At 37.1% G+C, this 20,038-nt stretch overlaps 1 protein-coding gene across 4 annotated transcripts in view; it reads left to right on the forward strand.

The window, feature by feature from the left end:
- The window catches only part of DSC2 (desmocollin 2), a 35,343-nt gene extending 16,012 nt beyond the window's left edge, over nucleotides 1-19,331 (forward strand). For 2 of the 4 annotated variants that reach the window (XM_032310754.1, XM_032310753.1), the window contains exons 7-17: nucleotides 345-511; nucleotides 3,827-3,961; nucleotides 4,214-4,399; nucleotides 6,298-6,554; nucleotides 6,676-6,818; nucleotides 11,917-12,144; nucleotides 14,101-14,337; nucleotides 14,694-14,818; nucleotides 16,235-16,492; nucleotides 17,151-17,196; nucleotides 17,283-17,375. In XM_032310754.1, coding sequence (XP_032166645.1) covers nucleotides 345-511; nucleotides 3,827-3,961; nucleotides 4,214-4,399; nucleotides 6,298-6,554; nucleotides 6,676-6,818; nucleotides 11,917-12,144; nucleotides 14,101-14,337; nucleotides 14,694-14,818; nucleotides 16,235-16,492; nucleotides 17,151-17,186 — 1,772 coding nt within the window. In that variant the 3' untranslated portion in view covers nucleotides 17,187-17,196; nucleotides 17,283-17,375. Of the gene's footprint in view, nucleotides 1-344; nucleotides 512-3,826; nucleotides 3,962-4,213; nucleotides 4,400-6,297; nucleotides 6,555-6,675; nucleotides 6,819-11,916; nucleotides 12,145-14,100; nucleotides 14,338-14,693; nucleotides 14,819-16,234; nucleotides 16,493-17,150; nucleotides 17,197-17,282 lie in introns of all 4 variants that reach the window. The other 2 variants (XM_032310751.1, XM_032310750.1) reach the window with 1 other exon arrangement.
- The last annotated feature ends 707 nt before the right edge of the window (nucleotides 19,332-20,038 follow it).

Raw genomic sequence — 20,038 nt, forward strand, 5'->3', positions numbered from 1 at the left:
TGATCAATTTAAGGGCAGACTTACAAATGGAAAAAGGCTAAAGAGTAGTTAGAATTCTTTAGTCTAGAAATACAAAGACAATGGATGGATGTTATCAACATTTATCAAATTGTACCGTAAATGCAGTAAATACAGATGTAGTCAACAAATTCCCAAAGGTTAGAATGCTGGGATATTTTTTAAAATGATACTGCATATAGAAGTCTGCAAATGTATAAAAACTATTATTCTGCCATATAAGTAAATGGTCCAAAAGCTTTTTGAGGTAGATGGAAAGGAATGAAATAAAGGGGATGTTGATAATATAAAAGTTTTGGAAATTAAAAGGATTTCTCAATATGTAGGTTCTACCGTGGGACAGGTATGTGCGACGGACAAAGATGAACCTGACACGATGCACACGCGTCTCAAGTACTCCATCATCGAGCAGTTGCCAGCATACCCCACGCTCTTTTCCATGCATCCAACTACAGGCGTTATCACCACGTCCTCATCTCAGCTAGACAGAGAGGTGACCTAAATATTGACAGACAAAGCCTGATTATCACATCGCCATTGAATTGTACCTGTATATATGTTGTATAGCACCTATAGATGTGTTTGTGAAAAGCATATTGTGAATCTCATTTTATTGTATTTTTATTATTTTTAAAATATTTTATTTATTTATTTGTCACAGAGAGATATCACAAGTAGGCAGAGAGGCAGGCAGAGAGTGGGGGGGGAAGCACACTCCCTGCTGAACGGAGAGTCTGATGCAGGGCTCAATCCCAGGACCCTGGAATCATGACCTGAGCTGAAGGCAGAGGCTTAACCCACTGAGCCACCCAGGCGCCCCATGAATCTCATTTTAGAAAAGTTATTCAGTATGCTGATGGAAGTCATTAACCTTGCAGTGTGCTAATTTTGAACCACTAATTTGTTCTCCCTTGAAGTGTACACTTTACAAAGTCAAGTTTCCTAATATTAACATTTTTACAGAATAAAAACAGGAAGGGTCAAATACGAAAAGTGGAACTTTTCCTCAAATTTTCTGGACTCAGGACCTTTTACACTCTTAAGTATTATTGAAGATTCCACAGATTTTTTGTTTATATGGGTTATATTTATTGATATTTATTTCATTAGTATTTAAAGCTGACAAAAGTTTAAAATATTTATTTATTCACTCATTTAAAAATCATAAGTGTATTACATATTATCATAAATAACATTTTTATAAAAAACAATTACATTTTCTAAAACAGTAAACAATTTACTGAGAATGACATTATAATGCATTTTTCCAAGCCTCTTTAATACCTGACATAATATAAGACTGGTGGATTCTCATATCTCCTTCTGCATTCAGTTTGTTGTAATATGTAGTTTTAGCTAAAGTATATAAAGAAAATCCTACATGATAGGAGGTTAGAAAAGAGAGGAATATTTAAATAGTGATTTTAGATCATTGTGGGTACTCAATTGATACTACACCAAAACTTGACAAGTTTTGTTTCATAAATATGTTTTTTGCAGTGTGCACTCTAAAGCCTTATGAAGGAGCTTTCATACTTTGTTATATTAAAATCCATTGGTCTGTCTTGTATTCTGGACAATTTATCCATGTATAATTTCTTAACATCCTGTGTTGACCAATTGGAAAAGCGTTTTTCACTGAATTATGTAGATTTTCCATAGATTGACACATTTTAGTAAGCAATATAGGAAAAATGTCACCTTCTTACCTCCATTGATATCACAGTGGTTGACAAAAGTTTTCTGGAAGTCTCATTTTTTTGAAACTCTAATATTTGACAATAAATAGTTGTTTTCCTTGAGTGACAGATTCACTTTATTAAGATATAATGTCTTCCAAATACACTAGTCTGAATAATGATAGATGTCTTTCATGTAAAAATGGGATGTGCAATTAAGCTCCCCAGAACAATAGCTAGTTCAGTTCATAAATAATCACACAAGTACTTCCCTTGAGAAGGACATCATATTATGTGATGTAGCAGAACTGCTTTATGCATATCTCCCATCTTCACTAGACTATGGGTTGAAATTTAATAAAATTTAGTAAAATTAATCATTTTTACTGCATCTACAAGGACATTTCTTTTTTTTTTTTTAAAGATATTATTTATTTGAGAGAGAGAGCATAAGAGGGAGAGGTCAGAGGGAAAAGCAGACTCCCCGCCGAGCAGGGAGTCCGATGTGGGACTAGATCCTGGGACTCCAGGATCATGATCTGAGCCGAAGGCAGTTGCTTAACCAACTGAGCACCCAGGAGCCCCTACACGGACACTTCTAAGTGAAGTTTTATTTTATTTTATTTTATTAAAATTGTATTTTATTTATAAATTCATTTGTTTTTACTGTATTGGCCAGTGAGGAATACAGTATCATTTGCAGAATAAATGAATGAATAAATTGCTGTTAAAGCTCCAGAAATTACACAGATTCTTCATGGAATTAGTGTGCTCAGGAGAAGCAGGTTATAGACCAAATCCTCTTATTAAGTCTTAAGTAGCTCCTTCTAATAAGTCAGTTGAGAACATTGGACTAATGAAGGAGTCTTGGAGTGTTTTTACCCACAAATGCACTGCAGATGCTTACTGATGCCAGGATTCTAGCTTTCATCTGTTCCTTTCAACCCCTTAAGCTCTTTAAACATCACAATTTTTTCTTCCATCTGAAGATATCGCAAGTTAATATTTAGGTCCCAAACTTAATTTCTTTCTTGTTTTATCAGCCAGTTGATTATTTTGAATAAATCTTAATTCACTGCCAACAAAACACGTATTCTCTCCTTGAAAGTACACTAGTATGAGTTTTTAAATATGGCCAGTATTTTTTAACTCTGCATATGTGATTGATTATGAGAGAAGAGTCCATCAGGAAAATCGTGTGTAAAAAACATAGAGATAGAGAAATTTTAGTTTTATTTTTGGTAAGACATAAAGGACAAGAAAGCTTAAGAAGTGACGGAATTAAGAGAAGGGTAAACATTCTTGGTAGAAGGGTAGGATGGTTTTTTACATATTATTTTGTCTTATGAAAAGAGGTGAGTTATATAGGAAAGGTATTAGTATCAAATTTATAGGAGAGAAAACCTAGCTAAAAAGACTTTTCCAACTGCCAGAGAGATTACATTTGCTATTTTCAGAGCTAGGAAAAGAACCCAAGGCTCCTAAAAGTTGTCCAGAATGCATTATTATTAGAATTGCTTTTAATCCTTTCATGCCCCAATACTTAAGATAAATGAAATCATTATGAGGAGAAACACATTTTTTTTTTAAAAAACTGGCACTGAGCCTTCTACCATCCCCGATGAATGTAAAGCCCTAAGAACCAGATTACATTTCCCATAGAGGGAAAAAAAATATATAGTTCCAGATCTTCTTATAAATGTAAATATTTAAAATTTGCCTTTGTAATGGAAGGCTATTTTACTTTATTATTCAAGACTGGTTTAAGAGTCACTACTGTATATTTTTCGACTTAAGAATGTACTTTGGATAGGAGATAAAGATTTTGATTAACTGCTTGGCAATTTAAAATGTGCTATGGCTACATCTTCCCTTTCTGGTGAGTAAACTAAAACCAATTTTTCTACATTCTATATAGAGTAGCACTTTAAATTTGAGAAACTACTCTATTTTCATAAATTAATAGAAAATTACTGGTGTAAGGAAACTATTCTTTTGCCAGTACATGAAAACTATGAAATTTAATAATGTATTTCTTAAATTTTTAATGCAAGAAAAATTCCAGAGTGTAAAGTAAGATTTCATTTACAGCGTTGCTTCCTCTTAGTGCTTAAATTCTTTCTTTTCAGCTAATTGATAAATACCAGTTGAAAATAAAAGTACAAGACATGGGTGGTCAGTATTTCGGTTTGCAGACAACTTCAACTTGCATCATAAATATTGGAGATGCAAATGACAACTTGCCAACTTTTACCCGTACTTCTGTAAGTACATGATAGTAGGAAAAGAAAAATGTACAACCCAGTGTTAATTGCTAAACATGCTTAACTCCATCCATGCCTGCCCCATGATTTCAAATGCAGTATCCCCAATCCCATGACAGTAATTTGGATTTACGGCTTAAAAATCATGTATACGTAGTCCTTGGAAATTAGAACTGAGTCTATTTCCCACAGTGCTCTATTTGTGACAGTTACTAACTAACTAACGCTTTTTTGTTGTTTTTATTGTTTTAGTATGTGACGTCAGTGGAAGAAAATACAGTTGATGTGGAAATCTTACGTGTTACTGTGGAGGATAAGGACTTAATGAATACTGCTAATTGGAGAGCGAATTATACCATTTTAAAGGGCAATGAAAATGGGAATTTTAAAATAGTAACAGACCCCAAAACCAATGAAGGAGTTCTGTGTGTGGTTAAGGTAAGAATAAATTAGTAAATTAGTTATTTGCAGCTTATAATGTCATAGATTAGCATACTAGAGCTTAATGAAAAGAGAATTGTGGTAACTATAGGGATAAAATAGATACATAGGTAAATATAAATGCCATGTTCTCTGTATCTATAATGAGATGAGTATATTCAAATTGGGAGCACCTTTTATAAAGTCCTGGTATTTAAAATAATATTATGTGTGTGTGTCTTAATAGTATTTACTTTGTAACCAACACCTCTTAACAATTAAAAACCTGGCACAGCTTTGATGTCTATGGGACAGTGCCAGACTTTCCTAGCCCATTCTTTCTGTAGCTGGTTCAGGGAGCCTCCACTTAATGATTTTCCCAAATGGTGAGTTATTCCTGGTGAAACTGATAGGGACAGAATTTGTAGATCTGTTCATTTATATCTAGCATACATTACAACCTTAGCTTCCTTCTCTGTTGAGAATGGGAATCCTCAAGCATTCAGAGATCCAAATACTTACAAAACATCCTTCTACTATTCTCCTTTTTTTTTTTTAAAGATTTTATTTATTTATTTGACAGAGAGAGATCACAAGTAGGCAGAGAGGCAGGCAGAGAGAGAGGAAGGGAAGCAGGCTCCCTGCTGAGCAGAGAGCCCGATGTGGGACTCGATCCCAGGACCCTGAGATCATGACCTGAGCCAAAGGCAGTGGCTTAACACACTGAGCCACCCAGGCGCCCCCCCTTATACTATTATTCTTCAACATCTCAGAAGACCTCCCTGCTAATTCAGGAGCCAGTTAGCCCCTAAAGCCACCTGCTTTGGACATAGTCATAGTCTTATTTCTGCTGCATCATTAACTAGAAAATGATTCTATTTTGGGTCCATGCACTTTCTCTTTTGTACATATTCACAAGAAGCGTGAATCAAAAATGACAAATCCTTTTTCTTACAATGATGAAAATTAACCGCAGTTTGTGGTTTAATTTCTCTGTTTCAAAACAGCAAAAAAAAAGGTCTTTTGGACCATATCTCTTTCCTCATCCAACCCCTGCCCTGATCCGTAGTATTCTAAGAAGCAATTTTATATCTGTGAAGTCCAAGACCTGACAAAATCTCTGTCTTGGAGGAAATGACTTTACATATTCTCATTATAGCTACATATCAGGCAAGAAAAAAATAAAAACCTTCCATTAAATTTGGTACTACCAGTTCTTTAAAAAAGTAACTGGGATGGAAGAGCTAAAAAAAGGAAAGTGTAATGTCTGTGAGCTTTCTATTTTCTTCTCTGTCCTCTCTGAAAAACTTTTTATAAATTTGACCCACATTTTCTACCCCAAACAAGGTACAAATAATTTTCTTCATCTAAAGAATAGGGTAAAGTGTTCCCAAATGAATGAAGTAGTAAATAACCATTGGTTAGGGTATGGAGTTCCTCAAGTAATCTCTCAAGTGTTAACATTGAAACACTTTAATTAAATGCTTCTTTTTTTTTTTTTTTTTAAGATTTTGTCTATTTGAAAGAGAAAAATCACAAGTAGGCAGAGAGAGAGAGGGGGAAGCAAGCTCCCTGCCTAGCAGAGAGCCCGATGCAGGACTCCATCCCAGGACCCTGGGATCATGACCTGAGCTGAACCCACTGAGCCACCCAGGCGCCCCTAATTAAATGCTTCTTGAATTCATTATCAGGACCTCTGGTATTACTCACAGTTGAGGAACAGTTTTTGTTTTGCTTTTCGGGTTCCACCCAAATACTGAATCGTTGGATTCCCCTCCTCCAAACACCACCTGGTTTCTGGGTATCTATTTAATATTTTCCTGACTGTTCTCAACACTAGTTATGTATGCCAGTTAGCATGGCCAAATATTACCAGGAAGTCTTGATCTGATTTTTAGCACATTTGTGTTTTGCAGCCACTGAATTATGAAGAAAGAGAACAGGTGAATCTACAGATTGGGGTAGTTAATGAAGCTCCGTATTCTAAAGAGGCGAGTTCACAATCCATCATGAGCACGGCGACAGTTACTGTTAATGTAAAAAATCAGGACGAGGGCCCTGAGTGTAGCCCTTTGGTGCAAACCGTTCAAATTAAAGAAAATGTGCCAGTGGGAACAAAGAGCCGTGGATATAAAGCATATGACCCCGAAACAAGAAGTAGCAGTGGCATAAGGTATCCTGCTTTAATGAACTCCAAATTTACCATGTTTTTAAGATTCATAACTTGTTTTGATGCCAGAATTATAATGTTGCCTATGATATAATTTGCTACTTTAATTCATCTTTACTAACAGGTATAAGAAATTAACTGATCCAAAAGGATGGGTCACAATTAATGAAAACGAAGGATCAATCACAGTTTTCAGAAACCTGGACAGAGAGGCGGAAAGTGTCCGAGGTGGCATATATAATATCACAATTCTTGCATCAGACAAAGGTAAGAGCTACTTACCTTTCCCCCTACTTACATTCTCAGTTTTTAAACCAAAACATAGATTTGCAATTAGCTGCATATATACATATATATGTATATATATATATATTTATTTATTTGTGTTATATTAGTTACCATAAAATACATCACTAGTTTTTGATGCAGTGTTCCAGGATTCACTGTTATGCACCACACGCAGTGCTCCATGCAATCCATGCCCTCCTTAATACCCACCACTGGGCTCGGCCATCCCCGCACCTTTCTCCCCTCTAAAATCTCCAGTTTGTTTCTCAGAGTCCACAGTCTCTCAGTTCATCTCCCCCTCCGATTTCTCCAAGTCACTTTTCCTTCCCTTCCCCTAATGTCCTCCATGTTATTTCTATGCTCCACAAGTAAGTGAAACCATATGATAATTGACTTCCTCTGCTTGACTTATTTCACTCAGCATAATCTCCTCCAATCCCATCCATGTTGATGCAAAAGTTGGGTATTCCTCCTTTCTAGTGGCTGCATAATATTCCATTATATATATGGACCATATCTTTATCCATTCGTCTGTTGAAGGGCATCTCAGCTCCTTCCACAGTCTGGCTCTTGTGGACATAGCTGCATATATTCTCAAAATGTATTTCTCCCCAGAAGATATAGAACAGTTGAAAAGTTTGCTGTAATTTATTAACTCATGTTTGCTTTCTAATAACACCCTCAGTTTTATGTAATTGTAAAATAATTTAGTAATAGAAATACTGGAAAAGATAATTTTTTAAAAGTAAACAATTGAAATTGAGAAAGTTACTCTAGTAAAATTAGCTTCAGTTTATCTAGTCGTGTCTTTTAAAATGTTCACTTTGGCAGGAGAATTCGTTGCAACAGAGAACATGCTCGTTGCCTGATAGTGCATTCCTAGAAAACTGTTCTGTCTTTTTACAGGAAACTCTCAGTATACTTAGGGATTAAATTCTGACTAAGGACGTTATTTAAAAATAATCATAATCATGATTAATGGTATATTATAAAATTAGAAAGACAAACACTGTGAATCCATAAAACCATATGAAAGATAAAATATTCTGTGAGTCCTACAAAATGGAGAGGAATATGATCAAATTGGTTATGTATGAGATCTATTTGGTGCATGACATACATTTGACTTCAGTGCCTCCATAAACTAAGTATGCTAACTACAGCAAACATATGTTATTACACTATAGCTTACAACATTAGAGTTTAGAAGCAATTTTGGAAGATGTTTTAGGTATTTCGGTTCTATCTAACTGAATGAGAAATGGTTCCTATCCATTGATTGAATCAGTAAGGTTGTAGTTATTATTAATTTAACTTTGATTAATTAAAGACTGTCCTTTAAGGCCTCAGGTTCCTTTGTCCCTTTGTCAGGACATTCTTTTTGGTCAAAGGCAGGTGGAAAAGAAGAATAATATGAAAATCAAATCTGTTCTGTTTACATTTTTAACAGGGCTTGGCAAATGGTTTGTTGATAGATCAGATAAATTTATTGTCCGGAATTAAGAGATTTGGGATATAATTTTATTCTACATTCTCCTTTGTTGCAGAGGAGATAAAATAATTGAGAGGTCAAATATTTGTATGGCGCTTAGATGAGCTAATCATCCTTGCGGAATAGAATAAATGCATCATGTGGCCCCTTCCCATTCATTTCTATTGAAGAGGGTAGGGACTGAATGTTACCATTTATTTTATGAACTCAGATCATACAAAGGGGTTTTTTGTTTGTTTGCTTCTTTGCTTTTTCTGTTTTTATCTTTTTCTAAAATCTGTGCTGACTACTTTCCTTTGGACCCTACCAGCTGCTTCCGGATGAAAGATGGTGTCTCGTGAGCACAGACGTTACGTCCATTCTCACTTCCCATCCTCCTGCTTCTCTATAGCACTTGCTTCCTCTTTCTGAAACCCTCTTGCAAGGCATCTGTGTATAAATATTTTCACACTTTTCTCTCTTGTCCATATGCTTTCTGGTACCACCTTCTGCTGTCCTGAACACAGCTGTTTCTTCAACTTTGGGTTCAATTTCTCTCTTCTTCTCAGTGTCTTCTCAGATCAAACTCTCTTGGTAGTGTCACTCAGGTGTGTCCTCTATATAGCTCAGTTTTAGATTTTTTTTAAAAAAAGATGTTATTTATTTATTAGAGAGATGGAGAGAGAGCACAAGTAGGTAGAGCAGCCGGCAGAGGGAGAGGGAGAAGCAGGCTCTCCGCCGAGCAGAGAGCCCGATGCGGGGCTCAATCCCAAGACCCTGGGATAATGATATGAGCTGAAGTCAGCAGCTTAACCCACCGAGCCACCTTGGTGCCCCTTAGGTTTTTATCTTTGTTGGATTATTCCAGCTTTGGGGAGGAGCGTGCTTTCAAAACTTTTGAAACATTGAACAGGAGGGTGCCATGCTTAAAACTCATGAAACCAAGGGTAGTTCACTTTCCATGACTTCATATTTGGAATTAGTACTTACTCATATAGAACCATGTTAATATTAGAAGGTGAGCATTGTGAATTAGAACATTATTTATTTAGTCAACATGAAAAACAGAGCTGTGAAACACTGTGAATTAGATGTCTAAGATCTTCGGTTTAAATATTATACACTGATACAAATCACAATGCCTCAAAAAATGGAGTGTATTGTACAACTCTAAATGTTTAATGGAAGTGAGGTTCAGACATTTAGCACAGTAGTGGAGGAGCAGATATTGTAGAGGTCAATTTTTAAAGACAATGCAGTCAATCAGGCTCAGCCAGGAAGCCATGTGCTTTCAACTCTGTGTGTGGATCCAATGTCAAGAAATGTTCAAGACATTCCTCAGTCCTAGTTTTCAGAGAGAGCTAGAACACAGCACATAGAGAGAGAGAAGAGATTTTTGAGAGGTGAAATTATTCTGCCCTCTGGAAAGTATAACAGGTAGATAAAATACAGATCTCCCTGCTTCCTTTGTCTCCCTTTCCGTTCTCTTTTTTTAAGTTGTCCAAAGTGAGAGATTGTTGCATTATTTCCTGTATCTTATTCCTTCTTTCCTGGTTCCCTTTTCTTCTTGCTGGTGCACATTCTTTACTAGTTCTTCCAAAGTTGTTGTCTAGGGGACAAACCCTACCGATTTTATTCTGAAAAATATTTCAATGTCATTCTCCTGCTTGATTTGATCATTTGACTTGATGTATGGTTTTGAGGTAGGTCCTTCTTTCCCTCAGCACTGTGAGGGGTCATACTCCATTATCTTCTGGCATCTCATGTTGCTGAGGCAAATTTTATCTACTGTCAATCTCATTATTGCCCATTTGTAGGTAATAAGTCTAGGCAACTTTTTTGGCTCACTGGGTTGCATTTTATAGTTTTGATACAGTGTTTATGGTGTGAGTTTATTTTTATTTATGTAGCACTGCCATCAGAATATATTTAAAAAAAAAAAACCTTGCTTCTCTTTAATTCTGGGATATTTTCAGCAATTATCTCTTTAAATAGTGCTTCCCTGCCATTCTATTTATTCTCTTCTAGAATCCCTATTAAAGGAATGTTGTTGTTTTAGTTCTACTGGAATTTAAGCTATAATTTCATTGCTCTTGAAACAGTTACCCCCCTTTCTTTAAATGTCTTTGAAGATACTAAATATACATGTTTCAAAGATGTCTTGCATAGAGTGAATTAATCCTCAGTTGAGTGGTTTTTTTTTGGTTTTCCTTTTAGCATCGCTCTTGCGCATTCTGGAATTTCGATTTGCAAGCTTATATTACATGGGAGGTGTCCAGTTTGCTTTCTCCCTTTGGTTTCTTCCTCTCCACTTTACCCCATAGCAGTCTTGTAGTTGCTGCCTTCTCTTTTCTTTTTTTTAGGATTTTATTTATTTATTTGAGAGACAGAGATCACAAGTAGGCAGAGAGGTAGGTGTGTGGGGGGGGGCAGGCTCCCCGCTAAGCAGAGAGCCCAATGCGGGGCTTGATCCCAGCACCCTGAGATCATGACCTGAGCTGAAGACAGAGGCTTTAACCCACTGAGCCACCCAGGTGCCCCTGGCCTTATCTGGGGCCCGCCTTTCAGAACCAGGTCTCCTTGTCCTTGATGACACTGCAGGTATCACAGGGCCTGTCGCCTTGGTCCAGGTTATGACCCCAGGGCTGCGCCTGGTCTTCCAGCTTTTCCAGGTTGGCAGCTTCACGTAAGACACAGCCCCAGACAGCAGGTGGCATAGGTGGGTTTATCCTCTTGTCCATCGTTGATGTCCCAAGGCCTCCTGATGAAGCAGAAAGAAGTGATCTAGAGGCAGATGTCCTGATTTGTGTTCAGCTTCAGGCTAAACAACTGTGTTACTGATTTGGGGCCTGGACCCACATCTCCTTCATCTTTGAATCCCCTAGATTTTCCAGTACGGTGCCCTGTACAAAGTAGTTATTTAGTAAATTTTTATTAGACATAGAGATTGTTGTTTTCCTTAGGCTAGAGCCATGGGGATTAGTTTGGTTTACAAGTGATTTTCTACTTCTGGAGTCTTTTTACCTTCAAATGTTTCTAGGTACTGTTTTGTTCTCATCTTCCAAATGCATATCTTCTCCCTTTTGGCTCCCCTGCTCCAAAACGTTATGCACTTTCTGTATGCATATGAAATTCCGGGCTCCTGAGGTTGGCTTTTGGGGACCCTTAGCTCTTCTCTGTGGTGTCAGTTCCAGCCAGTCTTCCTTCCCCCCTCATTCTGTCTAGAACATGGTTGTACACACTGTGCTTTCCCACCTTTTCAAATATCCCTGTGCTTGTAACTATACCAGAAGCGCCCTCAGTCATATTTTCTTCTTTAAAAAAAAGTCAGTCAAGGGGCGCCCGGGTGGCTCAGTGGGTTAAAGCCTCTGCCTTCGGCTCAGGTCATGATCCCATGGTTCTGGGATCAAGCCCCGCATCAGGCTCTCTGCTCAGCAGGGAACCTGCTTCCCCCTCTCTCTGCCTGCCTCTCTGTCTACTTGTGATTTCTGTCAAATAAATAAAATCTTTAAAAAATAAAAACAAAACTATTTTTTTCGATGTACAAGTTCCCTAATAAAAACTCAGAACATTAAAAAATTCATATTTTTGTATCCAATTTTCTAGATGGGAGAACCTGTACTGGAACACTGGGAATTATACTTGAAGATGTGAACGATAATGGCCCCGTGATACCAAAACGGACAGTAGTAATCTGCAAACCCGTCCTGGCATCTGCGGATATCGTTGCCGTTGATCCCGATGAGCCTGCGAATGGCCCGCCTTTTGACTTCAGTTTGGACAGCGATGCTGATTCAGACATAGAAAGAAAGTGGAGACTGAGAAAAATTAACGGTACGTGAATGCCGTTAATACCAGTTTAGTTCTTAGTCTGTACTTCTGACTTTAGCCATGAGAGGATCTGTGGTGACAGGAATGACAAAAATGAAGAGGCCCTCTCTCAGCTCTTAACTCCTCAGAGAGTTCCTTGTCTCCTAACCGAACTACCCACGGGCCCTGAAGTCTTGGTCGCCCAGCACTTCAGCTTTCACGACTCGAGATCTGCTATAACCTGAGGGGCTTTTCCTTTGAAGTGTCCTTGAATGTGAATTCCAACCCATGCTTCCAAGGAATATTCCTCCATTTTCTTTTATGACAAATTAGAACACAAAGTTGTAACCCAAGGGAAGGGGAACAGGAAGGGAAAAGGAAAACAAGGATGTGTAGAAGCTATGGTGACAAGTTAAGGCCCTGTGCCCTGAATCCTGCTCTGTGAACTGACAGCATTTTCAGTCTTTTTAATAATATTCCTGTGTGTGTGTGTGTGTGTGTGTGTGTGTGTGTGTGTGTAAGGTTATCAACTGTTCTTTCTCGGGAAGAACTAACCTTACTTTTAGATTTTCTCCATTCTACTGATTTGATGTCATAACATCATTTCCTTTTAGATCGTGTGAAAGGACGTAGTAATTTTTTTTAAAGATGTTTATTTATGTATTTATTGACAGAGAGACAGCCAATGAGAGAGGGAACACAAGTAGGGGGAGTCGGAGAGGGAGAAGCAGGCCTCCCGCTGAGGCAGAAAGCCTGATGCGGGGCTCAATCCCAGAACCCTGGGATAATGACCTGAGCTGAAGGCAGCCACTTAATGGGCTGAGCCACCCAGGCACCCCAGTATTTCTGTTTAATATTCCTGCTTTGTACAGTAAAACATTGGAAGGCTTATGTCGGTCAAAATTTTGTTGCTTTTAAGTTCTACTCATCTGTGAAATAACCCCAAAGTCTGGGAAACACCAAGTTAGGAACATATTCCAATGAGTCTTTGAAGTCAAATAGACTAGGTTAAATGCTGGCTCCACTGATTATTAGTGATGTAAGTATGACCATGCTATTTATTCTCTTTGGGCCTTAATTTACTTCTACGTAAAATGGGATTATTTCGGGGGAGTAAACAAGATAATGAAAGCATCAGACCATGGCACGTTATACATTGTAAATTTTGGTTTTGTTAGTCTTCTTATTTTTAACACATAGACTCACCAAGTTAACCATGCTTTCTTCTAAAATGGACTTATCCACTGATTCCTTTACCCAAACACCCAAATTTATATTTAGAGCTTCAAACACCCTAATAATAAATGGGACAGTTAAATGGAGAAGGTTTCTTCTTAAGAATGGGCATGTGGCATCCACATTCAGAATAGATATATATCTTTGGATCTATACCCAAGACTGAATTGGATATTGACCTGGATATTCTCTACCCCAAAAAAATACATCAGAACTATAAAGCGTACAGTTGGTCCCAGGTTCCTATAGGATTGTGAGACACTACAAGGTCAGCAGTGTTCCAAGCTGTCAGGATCAGTCTCTGACAGTGAGTCACAACTTTATATCTGTTTGGCACAATATATGAGAACAGAATAAAGGGAAACATCCAGAATTTCAGATTATTGCTCTCTGAGAAACCATGTATATAAGAAAATTGCACTGAATGGTGATATTAAAAATTTTCAAAGATATGAGTGCTTTAACACCTCTTACTTGTGATAAGAAGGGTTTGTTAATGGACAGAAAAATATATTATTATAAAAGCCAAAGGACGTTTATGTAAGAGGCAGCAGAGAGAAACTTGGATATGCAGTATGTTTACCGTTGCTGTAGATGAGAACTCATCAGTCCATTTACATTCTCAGTCCTGTAGCCTTTGTGCCTTCCCATCAGGAAGGCCTATTTGTCGGGAAATATGGCAAATATCCTAACGCTAGAAGAAATTAGTGACATTCTCTATCACTCAGTTTTATTTTCTTTCAGATACGGCCGCTCGTCTTTTCTTTCAGGAGGACCTTCCATTTGGAACATATCAAGTACCTGTCAGAGTCACAGACAGACATGGTGTGTCGCTCATTACTCCACTAACTGTTAAGTTATGTGACTGTGTTACTGAAAAGGACTGCACGCTTCGCACAGACCCGAGGATCGGCCACGGAGAAGTGAGACTCGGAAAGTGGGCCATCCTCGCCATATTGTTGGGCATAGCCTTGCTCTTTTGTAAGTCCCTTTACCAACTTGAATAACAGCCTTTGCGATAACTTTAAAGACACATGCTTAGAATCAGCACTGCTACCTGTAGCTGTTCATTTGTATATAGTTCTGGTTCTACTTAACACAACATACTGAATTTATTTATTGAAAGCACTGTTCTCGTGTTGTTGCATCACAGACATAAAATTCAGTGCAGAAACATGGCAATGAGCACGTCTTTGTGGCATACCAGCTTAGAGCAGACTTTCTCCACAAGCCACCATATTTATATTTTCTGGAAAGCTGACTTTGTGTGAGTCATCCTAAATTCATAACTCCATATTGTTTTATGATCAACTGAAGTAACTTCTCTCATCCTCCAGGTATCCTGTTTACCTTAGTCTGTGGGGGTACTGGGGCAGCTAAGCAGCCCAAAGTATTTCCTGATGATTTAGCCCAGCAGAACCTCATTGTGTCAAACACGGAAGCTCCAGGAGATGACAAAATAGTAAGTAGTTTGTTCTTTTTAAAATAAGTACAAAGGACAAATTGGCCTAACCAACTATAATTATCTTTTCTGAGAAAAGTTCTTTTGAAATCAGGTAACTGACAATATATAAAATTTCATCCGTCCTATGGACTAGATAAATGATGTTGATTCTCTTGATGATACGTGGCCTTTCAGTGTGGGCATATAGTATTACTTAAGAGTTAAAATTCTTTAGCATCTCATTATTATTTCTACTTAAAATGTTTCATGACTTCAACTTTAGGTCCAGTCTTTTTTATATATTGAAACTGCTGTTTGTGTTGTAAAAATATTTCATTTAATTATTCACAGATCATCAGCATAATTATTTTAATTTTTTTTTCTGGCAACAGCAATAAAATGACTACGAGCTTTGATCAGTGTGGGAAGAACTTTAATGGAGTCTTTCTGGTTCTAATATGGGTTAGAAAGAAGCCTGAGGTCAAACATGAAATGACAATGCTAGCAAGCGAGTACAGAGCTCCAACTTTGATTTCTAGCCTAGTACATAGATGAGGGACTTGTAAAATTTCTACGGAAAGCATAATGATGATAAGAACAGGAAAGATTTAGAAAACAAAAGTCGTTGACATCTAGGAAGGTATTGGAAAAAAATAAAACTTAAGAGTTTCCCACAAAAACACAGCATAGAAAGTTAGTGCCCAGAGCTGCTTTGTTCTTATTTTCCCTGCTGATTAATTTTCCTTTATTGAGATCACAGGATTTATTATTGCAACTAAGATTTTTATGGCAACTCCTTTTTCTGTATTTTTGTTTTAGTTGAGGGGAACGACATTAGACACCATAAAAATACTGATCGCCGTTTCTGTTTCTTGTTCTAGTCTAGTCTAGTCCCTCTAGGTGAAGGAGTGAATTTAAACCAAGCAGGGTAAATTCACATGAGATGTTGATGCCAGAATCCTGATTTTGAGCTTTGAGATTTTGGAAGGATTGAAGAAATGAGCTTGTGCAGTATTCTAAGAAGTTATTTATTTATTTATTTTTTGTTTATTTAACAGAGATCACAAGCAGGCAGAGAGGAAGGCAGAGAGAGAGGAAGAAGCAGGCTCCCTGCCGAGCAGAGAGCCTGATGCGGGGCTCTATCCCAGGACCCTGGGATCATGACCTGAGCCGAAGGCAGAGGCTTTAACCCACTGAGCCACCCAGGCACCCCAGTATTCTAAGAAGTTTTTAAGAAGGAATATACAGTTAGCTTTCTGATTTGTCTCAAGGTGTAGACCAGTTGACATCTGCAATTTGCAGATGCCCTGGAGGCCGTACTCAGAATTGCCAAGACAGATTTAGTTCTTGCCCTCAGGGAGCTTACCTTCTAACACAAAAATGTAGAGCATTATCTGCATGTTCGCTTCTGTATGCAAATTGTTTGCCTTTCAGTGTTCCACCAATGGTTTCACAACGCATACTGCGGGCAGTTCGGCTCAGGGAATTTGTGGTACCATGGGATCAGGAGTGAAAAATGGAGGGCAGGAGACCATTGAAATGGTGAAAGGCGGACACCAGACCCTGGATTCGTGCCGGGGAACTGGGCACCATCACACCCTGGATTCCTGCCGGGGAGGACCTGTGGAGGTGGACAACTGCCGATATACCTACTCCGAGTGGCATAATTACACTCAGCCCCGTCTTGGTGAAGTGAGTTTCCCCGGTGTCCTACAAATTTATTTTAATTTCCTTTCAGCTTTCTAAATTATTTCAATTTAGTGGCCTGACCCTTGTTTTCAGTTAATTATTAATCTATTAATTGTAAAGTTGTTTTTCCTAATTTTGATTTAGTAATGCTCAGTATTAAGTGGAAATTTACTTTTCCTCTCAGTTTGTTTCGTTTTTCATTCTTACAGAAATACTGTTAGATGATACTTAGTTATTAGATATGAAATGTCCTATTTATTTGGTATAGGAACAACAGAAAAGAATTGTTATCCCAGTTTATGTGTTTTTTTTAAAATATACAGCTTATCTGTACGATATTTAAATTATTTTTTTCTATGATTTTGTGTTAATATTTCCCATGTGACAAATCGTTATCTTAGAAAACAGAAGCGTGGTACAAGGCAATTATAGCTTTATGGTCCCTAAGCCTATCTGGAAAGATCTGAGCCCACCTAAATTTGGGTTCAGTTTAATGGGTGCATCTCACTTTTGAGATGATTTTGAAAGGGAAACTAATGATCACCTAACCTGAACCCTCGTATACTTGCTGCCACATATGTGAGTTTTTAGAGACATGCTGTAGAGTGAATTTATAGATGATTTATGATATAGACCAATCATGTGCATTTTTTATATGTAGGAATCCATTAGAGGACACACTCTGATTAAAAATTAAACAATGAAAGGTAAATCAAAGCCATTATTTTTATGTTAGTAAGTTTTGGTGTTTAAAATAATAATAATAAAATATATTGTGTTTCTCCCTTGGCAGAAGGTGCAACTGTGTAATCAGGATGACAAGCATGCACATGCTCAAGACTATGTCCTTACGTATAACTACGAAGGCAAAGGATCGGTGGCTGGTTCTATAGGTTGTTGCAGTGAACGACAAGAAGAGGATGGGCTTGAATTTTTGGATCATTTGGAACCCAAGTTTAGGACACTAGCAGAAGCATGCATAAAGAGATGAGTGTGTTCTGATACGTCTGCAAAAGCCAGTGGCTTTATCTCCCTCCCACCCGTGCTATTTTCATTACAGCCCATGTTTTTTAAAAAACTGGATATGCTGTTTCAGGTTTTCCCCTCTTTATTTCAGTGGTATCTCTTTAAACATATGCATATTTACAGAAAAAAAGCTGTAAATACATATACAAATCTCCCAAGTTTTGTATAGTTATTAATTAGTTGTCTTCTACCCAAGGAGACCTACAGATAGAAAAATTAAAGAAGTCAGTGTTATTGTTTACATTTGGGTATAATGACAATAGCCAATTTATTGTGCAATCGAATGTAATGAGTTCAAATGTGTGTCATACACTACTTAAAGGATAACCTAATAGAAAATTGTAGAGAACTCGCTTTAACATTAATTAGTTGTTTGTACAGTGCTTGAAAAGTGCTATTCTCCTAAACATTGTAAAGTGTGTATATTGCATCCTTGATAATGTTTTATTTTTAGAACATTACCTTTCTTTCTAATGCAAAGGGAGCGTCCCAGCCAGGCCTTGACTGGTAATACAACTCCATTTTGGTAGAGTTTAGTTTCTGTTTTACTCTCTATAAAATCCTGTGCTGAATCTACGTTTCTCTCTGTTAATCTACCTTGACAGCAAAGTTTAAGTTTAAAAACTGCTTTAAGGATGTGTTTTTACTTCTGCAGGGTTTTGGTCCTTGGTCTCTCTCTGTTTCTTTCTCTCTCTCCCTCTCACTCTCTCTCTTTCTTTTCTCTTTATTTTTTAAATTTCTACTTGGGTTGGAGAATCTACATATTTTTAAAAGCCACTTTTCTTCTAAAGTGAGTGATTCTGTTTGTGTTTTATGTAAGTGTACTAGTCTCTGTTTTTCTTGAAATCAGTGTGATGCTGACGTTACTGTTTCAAGTATCTTGGTCGTTGCTTCGTTATTTCCTCAACAAAGGAACTTTAACTTTGTCCTTGAAACTACAAGTAAGTCATGCTTTTATTAGATGCAACACCTGTTGCATGTTAAAATTAGAATGTGGATAATTAGTATATAATAGCGTGTTTACAGTTCCTATCTTCAATGCAAGGATTTAGTTTTTAAATGCAAAATAATGATGGTTTTTGAAATAAGCTTTGAGGTACTGGGATCGTGAAAGCTCTCCAGGAGTAAGTATTTTATAACTTTTTAGATGAAATGGCTAGTCATATCTATGTGTTTAAGAAGTTGCTGTTGTTGTTGTTTTCATATTTTAAAATTAGAGTTTTTAACAAATGTAGTGTGGGCCAAACTATGTATATTTTGAAACAATAAGACAAAATTAAACTGAACAGCCAACCAAATTCCAGGCCAGTTTTCACAGCTGATTTCAATGAATTTTCTATGTATACTAACTACATGAACATTTTAAGTGTATTTTTGATAGTAACAATTGTTAATAATGTGCCTATCTTAAATTCACAAGTCTGGCTTATAACAATTACTTTTAAAGATTAACACTAGGTAATTATTCCATAGTCAATTTTATCATTTTAATAGTTTTATTATTGTTCAGTCAAAAATACTGTTTCTCAAAGTTATTTTAAATAAATCCTGTCTACAATGTTGTGTATTGCTACTTATGAGAAAGTAAATCAAGTAGTTTCAAAATATTAGTGTAAGTTTGTTAATCATGTGCCCGATATGACCTCATAAGATTTTATTTGTCTTACTTTGAGCAGTGAGTCTATTCTTTAGAATTGTGTTCTATATTTTTCAGAATTTTCGTTTGATGTGGAGAGATCATTGGTCCATTGTCATCACTACATGTACATAATTTTGCTATTCTAAAGGTTGTCATGCTATGAGATATTGTTTAAGTAACATGGTTTCTCTGTGTCCGTGTTTTGGTTTGTTTTTTTAAATTTCATCATAAAATGGGGGATAATAGTATAACTCCTTTCCTAGGGCGACTATAAGACATTTGAATAAAAAATAGTTTTTAAGCATGAAATTCATATAGAGTTGTCCACCTAAAATGCACTCTCCTATAATACTAAATGATTTAATTTTTTATTTTATTTTTTAAAAAAGATTTTATTTATTTATTTGAAAGAGAGAGACCCAGGGGGAGAGGGAACATAAGCAGGGGGAGTGGGAGAGGGAGAAGCAGGCCCCTACCGAGCAGGGAGCCTGATGCTGGACTCCATCCCAGGATGCTAGGATCCAGACCTGAGCTGAAGGCAGATGCTTAACTGACTGAGCCACCCAGGTGCCCTACTAAATGATTTAAAATACGTCACATGTACAACCCAATTCAAACTAACAATGATCAATTAAGAAAATAGAATAATTGAAAGCTGTTTTTTTTTCTTTACTTTAGAATGTCTGTCAGTTGAGAATATGTCTCTTCATAATGATTACCTGATGACTGAGTCTTGTCTATCCAATGGTTCAGAACAAATATTGCAAAGATTTCTGAAGTATCTACAAAGGATTGCCTAATCTGAAATACTGTGAAACTATTTAGTTCCAGTTGGATGGAAAGCAGAACATCTACGAAAAATGGGCACTAATTGTGAAGCACTA

This window comes from Mustela erminea, chromosome 13, assembly GCF_009829155.1.
Source record: "Mustela erminea isolate mMusErm1 chromosome 13, mMusErm1.Pri, whole genome shotgun sequence".
In the NCBI taxonomy this organism is placed as follows: Eukaryota; Metazoa; Chordata; class Mammalia; order Carnivora; family Mustelidae; genus Mustela; species Mustela erminea.